Here is a 15704-nt window from a genome sequence, read left to right on the forward strand (position 1 = left end):
CATGAATCTAACAGCAAGTTTAATAAAATTGGGTTGTTTGAAATCTACATTTTAACACGATAACTGGTTTAGAGGAAAGTATTCAGGAATAAGGAGCTACACTCTCAGAAAAAAAAGGTAGCAAACTACTTTTCCTAGCTGCTTGGGTTTGACCATGACGTCTGCCTCTTTGTTAGCTTTAATAAGTGTCTTTAATAAGTGTCTTTAATAAGTGTCTTTAATAAGTGTCTTTAATGTGAGAAGGTTGTATGTAGTGTACACTCCTGGGGAAAAAATGTGCCAAGCCCAAAATGGCAAAATATTAAGCTTTCAATAGTCTTAACAACAAATCATTGGTCAGGAAATTAGCAAAAACTGAACAAATAGATAAAGGAAGTTAGTATGGGAGAGCTTTTCCCTTTGATTTCTTTACATGTTTAAGCCTTGTGGCCCTTGATGTACTGCATCAGGTGTGGCAGATAACCAAATAATGACTAAACTAAGAAAAAAAAACATCCCAGATGATACGTATGGAAAATTTTGTACACCCAGCCAGACATGTGTTAGTTTGAATTTTACATCAAACCTTTTAATCATTATCATGATTTTACCTTTGCATACAAGAAGACTACATAAGTGAATTTCTCTGTTTCTTGCTTTTCCCCAAACAGCTCACTGTAGCAGAAGGAAACAAGCAAATGGTGGCACAGGAGCTCTCAGGAGAGCATTTGTTTAATTGTTGCTCATTTTCTGATCAATGATTTGTTGTTAAGACCATTAAAAGCTTAATATTTTAACATTTTGGGCTTGGTCCATTTTTTTGTACATGTAACTAGCTTTTAGACTAAAGCTTTCCTACAGTAAATCAGTGGTCCTTAAAGTCCAACTATGTACCTTAAATGTATTTTAAGGGTTTACAGTTACATATTAAGGTACTAAAGGTGTGCCTTTGGTTTTACTACACCAGAGTCAAGGAGAAGGTACCTTTCTTCCAGAGGGTGCTGTGAGTCTAATGTATAAATATGATGGTACATTCTGTTGGTTTGTTTGGCTAATGTGGCTAATATTTGGTATTTGTTATGTTTTTACATTTGCTAGTGTTCCTGTGTGTATAGGAGGTTTGAGCAGCTTAGTTGTAGGTGTAGAGAACGTGAATGAATTGGAGAGAAATTTGAGCTGTGGGCTTTTAGTCGAAGTTGAAATCCCGCCTCTCGCTCGAGCTGTAAAACACGTGCGCGCGGAGGCGGCGGCTAGTCAACAGTTGGCTGGAGAGTAGCGCGCGCACAGACCGCGAGGAACAAACACTTCAGCCGTGTTAAACCTGAACTCCATTCGCCTGACAGCACTGAAGCTACGAGAACGCGGTTCAACATGTCGGGAAAAGGTGAAAAGGGCAGAAAAGGGGAAAGGAGAGGAAGGCGCGGGCAGAAGGAGGAAAAGAGCGACGTTCCAGGTGCGTAAATTCCTCCAGCTCGGCAAGGTGTGTGGGAGTGGTGGCGGTAACGGAGTCTCACTCAAAATACAGCGCGTGTGACGTTTCGAAATCACGTTTCTGTTGTTTTTTTTTTTTTTTTTTATCTGGCTGTCTGGATGTGTGGATGTGTGGATGTCTTATCTGCGGTCCCGGAGTTTGGTTCTGATATCAGATTGAAATTTTTCGACTGTGTTTCTCAGCACAGGTGCAGTGTGTTGTGAGTTTTCTTGCCGCTTCCGTGTGAACTGGGAACAGTCACGTTTTTCACGTTGTAGTAAACAGTCACGTTGGTAAACAAAATAGACTAGAATAGACATTTTGACAGTTTGAGTCTCTGTAAATAAATTCCCTAAGAGTTACCAGAGACTTTGGGAAAGGTAAATGAGTTGTGACTGGTCTTTTAAAGAGGCCACGTTTCAGACTCAGAAGTTCCAGTCTCAGAAGTTCAAACTCAGAAGTATGGTCTCCGTTCAGTCACAGAAGTAGCAGTCTCAGAGATTCAGTCTCAGAAGTATGGTCTCCGTTTAGTCTCAGAAGTAGCAGTCTCGAAGATTCAGAATCAGAAGTAGCAGTCTCGGAGATTCAGTCTCAGAAGTAGCAGTCTCAGAGATTCAGTCTCAGAAGTAGCAGTCTCGGAGATTCAGTCTCAGAAGTTCAGTCTCGGAGATTCAGTCTCAGAAGTTCAGTCACAGAAGTAGCAGTCTCTGAGATTCATTCTCAGAAGTAGCAGTCTCGGAGATTCAGTCTCAGAAGTTCAGTCCCAGAGATTCAGACTCAGAAGTTCAGTCTCAGAAGTATGGTCTCCGTTCAGTCAAAGAAGTACCAGTCTCAGAGATTCAGTCAAAGAAGTACCAGTCTCAGAGATTCAGTCTCAGAAGTATGGTCTCTGTTTAGTCTCAGAAGTACCATTCTCAGATGTTCAGTCACAGAAGTTTTAGTCTCAGAAGTTCAGTCTAAGAGATTTAGTCTCAGAGATTCAGACTCAGAAGTATGGGCTCCGTTTAGTCACAGAAGTACAGTCTCAGAAGTACCAGTCTCAGAAGTTCAGTCTAAGAGCTTTAGTCTCAGAGATTCAGACTCAGAAGTATGGGCTCCGTTTAGTCACAGAAGTACAGTCTCAGAAGTACCAGTCTCAGAAGTTCAGTCTAAGAGATTTAGTCTCAGAGATTCAGACTCAGAAGTATGGGCTCCGTTTAGTCACAGAAGTACAGTCTCAGAAGTACCAGTCTCAGAAGTTCAGTCTAAGAGATTTAGTCTCAGAGATTCAGACTCAGAAGTATGGGCTCCGTTTAGTCACAGAAGTACAGTCTCAGAAGTACCAGTCTCAGAAGTTCAGTCTAAGAGATTTAGTCTCAGAGATTCAGACTCAGAAGTATGGGCTCCGTTTAGTCACAGAAGTACAGTCTCAGATGTTCAGTCACAGAAGTTTTAGTTTCAGAAGTACAGTCTCAAAGTTTCAGTCTTAGAAGTAAGGTCACAAAAGTTTCAGATTTAGATGTTCAGTCACAGAAATTTCGGCCTCAGAGTTTCAGTCTCAGAAGTACATTTGCAGAAGTTTAGCCGTAAGTGAATGTAGTTATAAAACCGTCCCATTCCCTTAGACCACATTAATCTTTGCTATGTCACAAAATGTTCACTGAGGATTGTTCACTTTTTATCTGCTGACACTGTCACCTACCTTTCTAAAATCCCATATCTTGTTTTATCTGTCACTCTCACATAACACACCACTTCCTCACTCATGTAATTGTATACAGTCGTGTTGAAACAGGCATATTTGTGCTCTGAAAGTGTTAGATGTTGAAATTTCTCAGAGTATAATGTGATCATATTCATTCATGAGGCAGCATGCACTGGTGTAAGCGCTGCTCATTTAAAGCCTCTGTTTGGCAGGTGCCATGTGTTTCCTAGTGGTCTCTGTGAAGCTCTGACGGGTGTTTCTTACTGTCAGTCTATTCTTCTCTTAAGCAATGGACTGGCAGAGGGTTTAATAGACATTTCTGTAAGAAAGGGATTAAACAGATCAAACCTGAGCACTGTGTAAGATTGCAGATCTTGCAATCAGGCCACACTCTCAGAAATAAAGGTGCCAAGTTGTACTTTTCCTTATCACTGGGGTGGTGCCATCAAGGGAACATGTTTTGTACCTTTAGTATACATCTTTTACCTAGACAAGTACATGTGGTGTACCTTTAACTAGCTTTTAGAGTAGTGGTCCTTAAGGTTCAATTATGTACCCTAAATTAGTTTTCCATGTTTCCCAGGTAAAGTATACATACTAAAGGTACAAAACATATCCCGTTCGTGACGAAGAAAAGAAAAGTACAGTTTGGCACCTGGTCAATAACAAAGTTAGTTTATAAAAAAAAATCTCAGTCGGGATGTTAATTTCATAAACAAGTCACTTACATAAACACTTGCATAAATAATTAGTTAATTCAAGGTTATTAGTCATTTCCTATTGCTAAACAGCTTAGAGAAATGTAAATATATTGTTATTTGACTATTGTGGAGGATCGATGGCTTTCTGCTTTGGAAGAGGAGTGTCTTTAAACTCCCACAGCCTCCAAACAATTACAGCATTAAGGTGATTCTTTTAGCAGTCATAAAAACAGTTGGAACTATGTACCCTTTTCCTCACAAGTCCCTATAGTCCATGGACTAAAGGCAGAAGAAGGCCGGATTAAGTATTAGATCATGGAATTCCTCGCTCAGCAGAGCAATGATGGCTGGAATGCAGACCCTGGTCTGTGAAAATTCTGTGGCCTAAAAACCAGTGTAGGAGTTTCCCTGAAGGGGACTCCTCCATGACACAAAGAAACAGCTGGAGAAGCAGCCTGCGTCCACCAAAAAAGAATTACAGAAAGACAAGTTGTAAATGAAGCTATCTGTCATATTGCTTTTATGGCTGTGACACATGACTCATTTTACAGTGTTGTAGATGAAAATGATTGGACCACCTACTCTGCAATACACATCTAAGGCAAGAAGAGATCAGTAAATTCAGGCAGTATTGTTAAGTCTTAAGGCAGACATCTGTATTCTGTCTGTGACACTGACCAGTATTGAAGCACTATTGCTCAGTAGTTCAGCTATAAATGTCAGATTGATGAAGTTGAGTGTTCCTTGGTATTGATTGGTTGTGTGATTTACGTATTACACAGATGTTGTGCCTGCTATCTTTTTTGGGTATTACATATATTGTATGTTTACTTTCTTGAGCTTTTACATGCTCCTGTACAGATTAGTACAGCAAAGAAACACATCTGCTTTCACTATATTGACTGTACACACGCGCACGAAAATATGTACACCATATCACTGTAATCTGAATTTGCCAAATTCTTAATGATGTCAGTTTAAATGAATGAATGGCATTGTCTTGAGAATTTCAGGATAGTTACAAGTTCAGATAGCTTTAACCTTACACCTTACTTACCTATGGAATTCACTCTCTTATCATTTAGGCTTTTTTATGAATAAGAGTGAAGGTTTGGGTTGGGCACCTCTGGAAGGTAATTGCAAATGAAAGTAACAACTGTCACGAACCTGTTTTTTTTTTTTTTTTTTTAACGCATAAGTAAAACCGGTATGATGATATCCGGGGGAAACCTGCAATATTTCCTTGAACTTTGTCTATTCAGGTATATTCAGGTATTGTGAGTTCTGGCTTGCACAGTGCTTTGTGTAATTATGGACCTGCCCAGAGAATAATCAAGGAGACCGGATGTCTGGGAGTATGGCTGGGCGATATGACCAAAAGAACATATCGCAATATTTTTCACATTACTGATTATACTACAGCTATGGCTTTTAGCAAGTCACCAGTTGCTGAAGTCATCCTTTTCAAATATATTTGTTCACTTTTCTAGTTCTTAAATGAGGGCTGTGTAGCTTGTTTTAGGTAGTGGTAAATATGAGCATAAGAGACTTAAATAAAATATTAAGAAAATCACTACCATTAATCTACAGTACAACAATATAAAAACAAGATCTGTTTGGGCTCGCATTCATGGGGTAGGTTTCGGTTTTTTGGTGCCGTCATGACAGAAAACTCGGATGTGTAAATGGAAACATGTGGTCCTGGTAATCGTGATGTGATCGGTGCGGGAAAAACAGTTTCTAAAAATAAGCCAACCTGAACAATATCAGCTTTAGTACAGGTTTGCTAATAGCAACAAAAATAACATTATGGGCTTCTTGTTTCTCAAACTGTGAATATTCAGAGGTACACAATATCAAATTATTTTGATTTATTTGGAAGGTCGTTGAAAGCGTTACCAATATCTGGGTTAAATAATTTTGATACTAGAGCATTGGTATAACAATATTGTTTTCCACCCAGAAGTAAGTCTTGTATCTGTGACGTAAGGCTGATTTGGTCTATCATTGTGCCACTACATCGCCAATTCTTTCAGACATTTTTAATATATAAAGGATAAATACTATTGATGAAGGTATTGCAAAAACATTTTCATTAATTAATACATACCATTAATTAATACTACCTAAAATAGGGGATCATAATAATGAAATATGCTGCTCCGCTCCATGAGCAGTAAATAGCCACAATTAACAGTATATTAATTTGAGTTTAACTTTACTGTCCAAGCTTATGTCCTGTGCCTTGCAGGAATTTTGCATTGTATTTTACTTTTTACGAGCTTGCATTTCACCAAAAAAAACAACATTAAAAAATATTTTATGAGCTCCCAAGTAGCGCAATAGAAAAGCATTTGCCCTATCGTCTGGAGATTGCATGTTCGAATCCTGACATTGTCACAGCGATCTGAGAGTGAAAAATTGGCCATGCTTTCTGGGTGGGAAGGATGGTACTCTCTCACCACAGTGACACTAGTCAATCGTGGACATCTGTGAGCTCGTGTATGCGGAAGAGGGTAGAAAGCACTTTCCTCCAAGTCTGTTACTCATTCTTAATATCGTAAGCCTTATGCATTAATTGATATTGTGAGGGTTTTCTAAGCAAAGTCTTGCTAAGTTAATATCAAGAATTAATCTTAAATATGTTCAAATCATCATAGCAACAAAATAAAATTAGTTTTCTGGGACAATGTTTGTGTATTGGATTTTGCATTAATGTTATTAGTGATTACTAATTCTGTCCTGACTCTAACTGGTTGAAGGATTAACAGTGCTCTTTATATTTTTCACATGATTTTTTCTGTTTTTTGTTTTTCTGCTGTTATCTCCAGGGAAGTCATTATTGGGTTTCTGGTAACAGAATGTTCTTGGTGTCAAGTGAACAAGGGGACATCTTATTTCACTTTCGCATTGACAAGTTAAGAGATATTAACAAGGAATGGATTTAAAAGTATTTTGGACCTATCCAATTATTTAAATGATTGTCCACAACATTCAGACAAGCTCAGAGGAGTAAATACCATCACAGACCTCCACTCAGATTGTAGTTTCATCAGATTTTTCTCCTTGTAGTTTTCTCTTAAATTCTTTTGACTGACAAACAGGTTATTTATCAGTGAAGGGTGAAAGCAGCATGAAATACTTTGCATAGTATTCATAGCATGTCAGTAGCTTTTGTTGATTCCCAGCCTGCAGAGATCCTTTGGGGTAATCTGAAGCCTTTGAAGCTGAGTTTATTAGTGTATAATGCCTTCAATATCCTCTAACAACCTTCACAAAGGTGCTCCATAAACTTCTTCTGCTTCAACAGGTTGAAGTAGTTGATGGCCTACTCTTAGTTAACTGTTTGCTCATCATTTGCATAATGAACTTTCCCCTAAACACATCTCTTACAGCCAGGACTTCGCATTTAACTACAGTTTCATGGCAACCCTGTGGGTCGTTTAAGATGTGAAAGGAGGCTGATTATTCTTTTGTGTTTGTCTGTAACTGGAGGAGCGGGTGTCTCGAAAATGTGCGGACCCACCATGGAGCAAAGCTGTTTTGGAAAGGGGCAAAAGCCTCTGTTGGTTCTCATGGGATTGTGGAATGGCTAGGATTTGCTGAAAAGATCGTCGGGCATAATGAATATTAACAGACTGAAGTAATGCAAAAACACTCCAGGGCTGTTGGCACACAGTGAACACACGTCCATGTCTCCCTCTATCTAAGACAATGGACAATCGGTCATGGCTGGTTTTTCTTCAGAAAGGGGCTTGGCACTTAAAATGAGTTTGTACTGAGATTTTTAGGATAAACCCTGTTAAATGTGTTGAATAGCTCTGGATGGAGAAAAATAGTCATGAAAAGACAATGCAGCCCCTACTTTCTTTTCAGGTTATGCCAATCATTAACCAGCTGATTTTTGTCTGTGTTTCAGCCACACCCAAGTTAAAGAAGCTGACTAACGTGAAAGTGGAGGAAGGTCAGAAGGTGACATTGAAGTGCGAGCTCTTAGCTGGCGGCAAACAGACCAAGATCGAGTGGTATCAAAACGGCATCAAGATTGGCAAAAATGAGACCAGAAAAATCAAGCTGAAGAAAAGGTGAGTACTTGTATTCCTGTTACATATTTCTACTGAAAAGAGACTGTTCTTTTCTTCCTGTTTTGTGGAGCAGGTGAGGCCTGCTACAAGCAACATTAGGTCATGAGTTAATAGATTAAACAGTATGCTGAAGTAGTGGAAAAATTATTGTCCTGGAGTTGATCACTGCCTGTTGCATATCCCGGAGCATGGGAAGCTACTCTAAACATTTGTCCATATTACAGGTACATGCAGGCAGACTTTTAATAAAATTTGCAATCCTGAATTATTGATTTTTGTTTTTAGAAATTAATTGGAAACAAATTGTTTCTGTGTATTTAGAGCCCATTTTATTTAGCAGTTAACAGTCACTTCATTTTTTTTTTTTTTTAAAACTGTACCCCTGTCTAATAATAACAATTAAGACATTTTGGAAAACAGAACCAACTAGTTCAAGACCTGAGTGGTTTGGAACAAGAATTTTATTGCACAAGCAATAACTGTAGAGTTCCTATATTTGGCATGTATTTGTTCTCCTCCCTTCATTTTAATATCATAATTCCAGGAAGACAATCAACCAGAAAAGTTTATGGTCTGACTAATAAACTTAACATTTGTGGCCTTGGGCAATGAGCAGAATAGTTATACATGAGTGTGTTGTCAGAATATAAATGTCATAATCTATTACTGGCAGATTTAATTTTGTATTAACATTTATATTAAATGGCCATTAACATTTAAAAAAAAAAAAGATTCCCCCATTTTCCCCTAATTTGGTCTTGGCCAATTTCCACCCACCAGCCAGCTCCCCACCATCATATGGCAGCTGCCAGCCAGGGAGGGTGAAGGCTAATACACGCCTCCTCAGAGACATGTAAAGCCAGCCAACTCCATCTTTTTGAGCTGCTGCTTATGCAGCACCACAGAGCAGAAGAAAGCGCAATCTGCCCTTTTCCGCATACATGAGCTCGCAGATGCCCATGATTGGCTAGCCTCACTGTGATTGACAGGGGAGAGAGAGTATGCCACCCCTCCCATCCAGAGAACACAGCAAGTTGTGCTGTCTTGGACTGTGACATTGTCGGGATTTGAACTTGGGCACATTAACATTTACATTACAGTGTTAACATTTTGACCAGGTCCCACTGATGCTAAAATGTTTTCCAAGTATTGTAGCACTGAGATCAAAAGTTCATAATACTACTCTTAAAAATGTCACAGATTGTACCCAATGCACAAACTAATTGATGAAAAACATACGTATTGGCAGATAAATTCTCACTTCCTGATGCCATGAGCATCATGTGAGGCTGAGATGATTTGGTCTTCTCAAGTCCACTTGCATGTTTCCTGTTGTAAAAATTATACTGGGCATGCGCACTTAGTGTCTGACCCATGATCTATCTATCTTTCTTTTTGATGCTGCAGTCATAAATCACACATTCTTTGAACTATACAAAGCAGTCAAACAAATTAAAATCTACTTAAAACACCTAATTCAGGAAACACCATCATAATAAATTCCACCATGGTGGAATTATGGAGATTACTTGACCACCATCATCAGCATTTTCAAAAAAGCTCCATTTTCCCTTATCCACATTACAACACAGAAACCGCAATTTCACATTTTGAAAAGATGCATTTTCATTGGACGAAAATGTCACTTCATCGTGGCTGGATAAGAAGAATGGATAAGACAAGAAGTGCTTTCAGGATTATCCACGTTATTATGGGCTAGGCCTCAGTGGTACATAGTAAGAAAGCTGCATATCTTGTTACAATTTATCTGCCTTTTTAATTTATTACTGTTGTCAAGCCCTGCAGTTTAGCTATTGTTGACAGAAACCTAAACAAGACAGTATGTCTGTTTTCACTGCATGTAAATTATGATGTATATTAACATAATATACAAATGTTCCATCTGTTTGATATATTTTTTCCAGAAAAGAAAGGTGTGATGTTATAACTGAGAACTGCAATTCATATTATAGTAAATAATAATATTGTTTTATGTTTGTCTGACAGAGGGGCATTATCAGAGCTGCAGTTAATGAAAGTTACAGACTCTGATGTTGGAACATACACATGCAAGGCTGTGAATGATCGTGGAGAAGATACCCAGATTGCCAGTGTGCAGGTCATGAAAGGTAAGAAGAGAGAACTGCTAGTAATCAACATTGCCTAATAACCACTGGATTGCATTATTATTGTATGTATAATTGTCCAGTAGAGGTTATAATAGCTGATCATTTAAAAGTTTTGAAAATAGATAGAAGGCTATCTTTGAAGTATGACCCTATAAAGGAAAAGGAATTGATTCAATCTGAGATATGTCAGTGTTTAGAACACAATAGGCTCGAACAGCCAGCAGGTATGCTCTGTACATAAACCTGAATTATCATGGGTTTTCCTCTTTGGTTTAATGACCAGACATTTTGTTTTATCATTTTATTTATTAAATTATTGTGCTTTCAAATTGCTATCCTTGTGGTAAGTTTTCCTAAATGTCTAACACATTTGATGAAGCCAGTTCTTTCTCGCTTTACCAGCTTGTCCTCAACTACCCCATTTAGGTTAGATAATTTGAGTTAGCACACCTCTTTAAAGCTCATTCTGAATTGATAAATATTGGCTCTGGGGTCTAAAAACTTTGTGTAGCATTAATATCACTGTGAAGTAAATGGGTTTCCTATTGCCCAGTCTTTATCCTCTCAGCGCAGCATTGAACGGGTGATCAGTATGCAGCCCTGTATGCTTTAATCTGATACGTAATCACTTTTTTCAATTAGCCAATAGTGCCTCCTTGAATGCCTGCCCAGATAGAAAAAAGCTGTTTCATCCGCGTGTCTGCCCAGATATTATTAGAACAAGGACAAGCTGAATCTGTAACCTCCTTAGCATTGACACCTCACAGACTCTACACAACATCAAGATCTAGACCTTGTCATTGGTTCAGTTGAGATTTCTTTTTTTGTGTCCACAGCCTGACATGATTCCATCAGTGTAAAATGATTATTGGTACTGGTAGCTTTATTGGTATATTTCTGTCTGCTGTTCCTGTGCCAGGATTGACTTTGTTGTGTACAGGACACTTATTTTTATTTGAACTGAAGGTTTTGTTCAGATCTAGAAATATAAATCCTGATACTCAGGAGTCTACTGGAGAATTTTAACAAAATAATGTATCATAAGGAATAGTGAATACTTAGCATTTGTCCTGTTGGTTTTGTTTCCTATTTTTAGTTTTTTTTTTTTTTTTTAATTTCTTTATTCCTTTCCATTCAGATGATAAGGTCATTGCTTTACTTTGTGTCGATCAGAGGCCTGTAGTAGTGGCCAGTGTAGTGGTCCTGCTTTCTTGGGCTGCTGTGGGGAAGAAAACACTCTTGGCACAGTCGGTAATGATCTTCATGCTGTGCAGTGGTGTAATGGAAATGCCTGCTGCTGCGATGGTGGTCAGCAGCCAAATTTCCACAGATAGCAATCATGGCTGTGGATAACCTTGATATGTTTTATAGGGATAGAGAGTGTGTGAGGGCCAGGAGCATTTTTTTAAGTAGCTAGTGTAGATGTTCTACAATGCTAGCCATGTGACCCGATGCGTCTCCTTTCCAAAGATTTCTAATGAACACACAAGTTAGAATTCAACACCCCACTGATTTGCGGTATTTTGTCTAAGTAGTTTCCCCTCATGGTTCACCATATTAGTAGCATTTTCGTGCAACTTGAGACCACAAGCCATCATTATCTCCCCCATAAAGACTTCCCCCGTATTCATCAGAGTGTCTTATTTGACTCATTTAAGGGAAGTCGTTTCTTTCTATTACATTGCTGTAATGACCTGCACCATCCAGTTGTATCACATGGTCAGGTGTTCATTTTTTTTTTTTAATCCATTGTCTGCTCAATAGATAAAGCAGCCTTAATTCAAATAGCTAGTAATGCTTTTTTGTAGACTGATATCAATTGTATTATCATGTATTAGTGATCAATTATTATGGACTGTTTGGGATTGGAGAAAATAAGTGTGGTACAGCTATTAACTGCAGTATATGATTTCCATTGGTTGTTAACTCCATGTTATGCTTAAAAGTGTTGCATCACTAGAATTGGTATACATGACTTATAAGGATTCAAATAAATTAATAGCTCTTTGATACTAAATTAAAGGTAGGCAACATATGGCTACTGATTTGAGATTACTGAAAGTAGTATCAGAGATGAAGACTAATACTGTTTTTAATTTAAAAAAAAAAAAAAAAAAACTTTTTTCCCACTTGGCTGTTAGCCCTGACTCAACTTCGGTGTGTGATTTATGTAGAGCATAACCAAATCTGACAATTCTATTAGTTTGTAATGTCTCCTACAGAATACCAGCTGAAGTCATGAGCTCATTGAGCAGATATGTCTCATGAGGTGATTAGTACAGGGGCCACTGGTCAGCACTCCAGACAGAAGGTAATGGCTCTGGACTGTGGAGTGTAGACTGCTCTTGTACCTCAAGTCAGTAAAAAGTTCAGCTGTACACAGGGATAATATGTCAGCATGTTCAGTGCTGTCTGCAAGGCAGAGGCAAGATGTAATATGTGTGGTATTTAAACCTAATACCATTAATTAAATTGCGTGCAAATGTCAAAATGTTTTTGTAGGCTGTTATCTGAATAGGTCATATTTCAAATGGAGAACATGAATAAGTGTCTAGACAAGTGTAAAGTCTCTTAGGGAATATGATGTGAAGGTGGTAAAAAAAAAAAAAGCTTCTTTAGACTAAGTTCATGAGGTAGGTTGAATCAGGTCTGGCATCATCTCAAGGGGCAAAGTTCAGCCGGGTTAGGAAGAGGGAACAGAGACTGGATCTTTACTAAATATTTGTGCTCTGAGTTAATAATGACTGTATGTTATGGCTGCAGTTAAATATGTTTTGTCTGTCCTTTCTTTTGAAATGGATAGTAAGAAGTTAAAAAAACACAGAACTTCAGTAAGCACAATAGTGAATATTTATTAAAAAAAAAAAAAAAAAAAACTGTTCCAAATGTTGCCTGGTTTTTCCTTTGAGTGTCTAAAGTGCATCTGAAGTCCCACTATTTGCATAAACATCTGCTCTTTTTTTTCTTCTATAAAGTTAGGACTGTGAAGACATGCTCTTCACTCTGTTTTTATTTCTATATTTAATGTTAATTCTTTGATGTGATGTGTCCTCCTGCCATGCGTGTCTTGGTTTTAAGATGGATGAATGTCTTTTTTATATAGACTGTCATTGTTATAATAGGCTTATGTAGTATGGCAGTGGAAAAAAACAAATAGGAGGTAACCTTTGCCTTACAGTTAAGATTTGCGTTAAAGGCGTATTTACACTCACTTTTGGTAAACGCTTTATCCAGATCAGGGTCATGGTGAATCTGGAGCCCGTCCTGGGATCACTGCGAGCGAGGCAGGAATACACCCCAGATGAGCCCCCAGTCCATCACAGCATTAAAGATGCATTGACTATAGAATTAGTCTCATTGGATATTTTCACACATCTGCCTAAAGACAGTAGAGTAAGGAAAAATGTTAATGTTGACTGAGACGGAGTTGAAAATGTTCTCTTTTCAGAAACGTTCATTATACACATTTTTCCCCTTTGGACTTTCACAGCTGCAGGCTATGATTAAATGTTTAGTGGGCCAGTTGTGCGTGAGCTCAGCGTATTCTTAGTCACGCTACTCTGTTCTATATCTGAGCCATTTGGGGAAAGACTCGAGCTGGAGAACACACTGTACTCCTGCCAGAGAATTAATAATTACCGCAGTTTTTATCCCTGCATTTTTCTGACATCCTATATTTCAGGGACTTTTTTTAAAATGAAAAATTTTTATAAAGGGGCTAGGAACACTGGATGAGGCTGTATTGCCTTTTTTGAGATATCTTGTTTCTGGCTGTTACAAATATTTTAGATTTAAACCCCAAACTGTGTAGATAATTGCTGTAGTCTGCCTTTTTGCCATTACATCCTGGCTTCTTATTCAGTTATTATAGCACATTATTCAATAACTACTATGAATTATTACGTAACTACACTGAAACTGATAGGAATGGTGTGTATGAGAGGAATGTGAGTCTGGACCCAGAAACTGGGACTCTAAGAGATTAATGAATGGAAAGGACAGAACATCAAAACCTCTTTGTTAATATGTGTAATTAATGTTCATTGAAACATTAAGATGCAGATTTTGCAATCAAGCGATATTTATTCATTCCGGCATATATACCATGAAAATTACCCAAAATGTACAGTATTATAGTGTGTGTTTCCTTCACCATTTAACATTTTTAACTTTTATTTGTACTGAACGCAAAACCATGGAAAACTTTTTTTACAGTTTTGAATAAGAAATATTGGGTGATGTGGTTCGGATTCACTTTAATTACTTACGTGAAGTAGTTAGAAAAGTTATGAATGTTTAACTCGCCACTAATCCTAAGCTTAACCTTTTCTTACAAAATGAGTTATCGATTTACAGTTCATATTGTTTGTACAGCATAATGGTTCAAGATGGAAATTTAACATAATATGAATGGAGGACCACCTCCACAACAATGCAAGAACTGGTAGCTCTGACTTTGATTGAATATTTTAGGCTTTATATGGCAAGCTCTGGCATAAATAAGTAAAGCTGATATAGCCTTTACCTACATTAACAAGTGCTCTACATTTCCTTCTTTAGTACTGAGTGCTCTGAGGTGCCAAATGTGGCCTGCTGTGGAAGGGAGGAAGGGACACTAACAGTATTGCACAGGACTGGATCAATTGTTTGCAATTCCCAGTAGTCATGTGATCCAACTGCCTGACTACTTCACATACATACCCACTTAGGCAAAGTAAGCTAGTTTTATTTTACTTAATTTAATGTTAAATATACAGGTCATTGGGCTTTATGTCAGGTCTGAGTCAGAATATTGCAAAATTTAGGATAGTAGAATGCATTTCATCAGGAGATTTGCTTCAAATATGTTTCTTCTTGAGTTTAATTAACAGTATGAAAATTAATGAAAATTCAACACTGGTAGATTATATTTTTCACATACACAGTTATATACAGTATGTAACCTGCAGTGAAATGAAAACCTGGCCTACTCCTCCTTCAACTGTTTATTTAAATAATAAATTAAAAACCATAAATGAATAAAAAAATAAAAAATAATAAGAAATATATGTACAGGAATGTGCAAAGAATGGCTGTACGAAATATGCAAGTATGTTCCGTGTACAAAATATGCAAGATATACATATGTATGATATACATTTCCTCTATGAAGGCTATAGTTCATATTAGATGTCATTTGATTGGAATAATTATTATAAATGCGGATTTGTCTTTCTGCAGGTTTTTTGAATCATTGGAGCTTTAGTTGGGGCTTGAGATATGTAATAGTGATTAATTCCCTTTCTGTCTTCTATTAGTTTATTATATTACATTCTTCAGTCCTGGAGTACCTGAGCTGGGCAGCTATTATGTCCTTTATACTATGTACTAATAATATATATTGCATACAGTTTACAGTATGATTTGATAATGATAGACTAGTAACTGTATATTTTAATTGAATATTAATCTGAACATCTAGCTGGCACTTCATATCCTTTGTAAATATGTTGTGAATCTATATATTTTAATCAGATGGATGTTGCTTTGGTAAATATTGTACGTCTCTCTGTGCTAAAACTGGATCGCTGAGCCACTGATAAATGTTTTAATGAATTGGAGCTTCACAAAACTTGTTACTTTGTGTGATGTGAATTCATCTGGGAGTATTTGGAA

At 37.5% G+C, this 15704-nt stretch overlaps 1 protein-coding gene and 1 long non-coding RNA gene across 10 annotated transcripts in view; both read left to right on the forward strand.

Moving 5' to 3' along the window:
* The window catches only part of nrg1 (neuregulin 1), an 82052-nt gene that overhangs the window by 36229 nt on the left and 30119 nt on the right, over positions 1-15704 (forward strand). For 8 of the 9 annotated variants that reach the window (XM_034312644.2, XM_034312645.2, XM_034312649.2 and 5 more), the window contains exons 2-3: positions 7755-7920; positions 9928-10049. In XM_034312644.2, the coding sequence (XP_034168535.2) occupies positions 7755-7920; positions 9928-10049 (288 nt within the window). Of the gene's footprint in view, positions 1-1170; positions 1433-7754; positions 7921-9927; positions 10050-15704 lie in introns of those variants that run through there. The other variant, XM_026941814.3, reaches the window with a different exon arrangement.
* Positions 169-778, forward strand: LOC128320886 (uncharacterized). The gene is made up of 2 exons (XR_008304483.1): positions 169-541; positions 651-778. It is a non-coding gene; the product is annotated as an uncharacterized LOC128320886 (long non-coding RNA).

The sequence above is a fragment of the Pangasianodon hypophthalmus genome, chromosome 17, assembly GCF_027358585.1.
Source record: "Pangasianodon hypophthalmus isolate fPanHyp1 chromosome 17, fPanHyp1.pri, whole genome shotgun sequence".
NCBI classification, from domain to species: Eukaryota; Metazoa; Chordata; class Actinopteri; order Siluriformes; family Pangasiidae; genus Pangasianodon; species Pangasianodon hypophthalmus.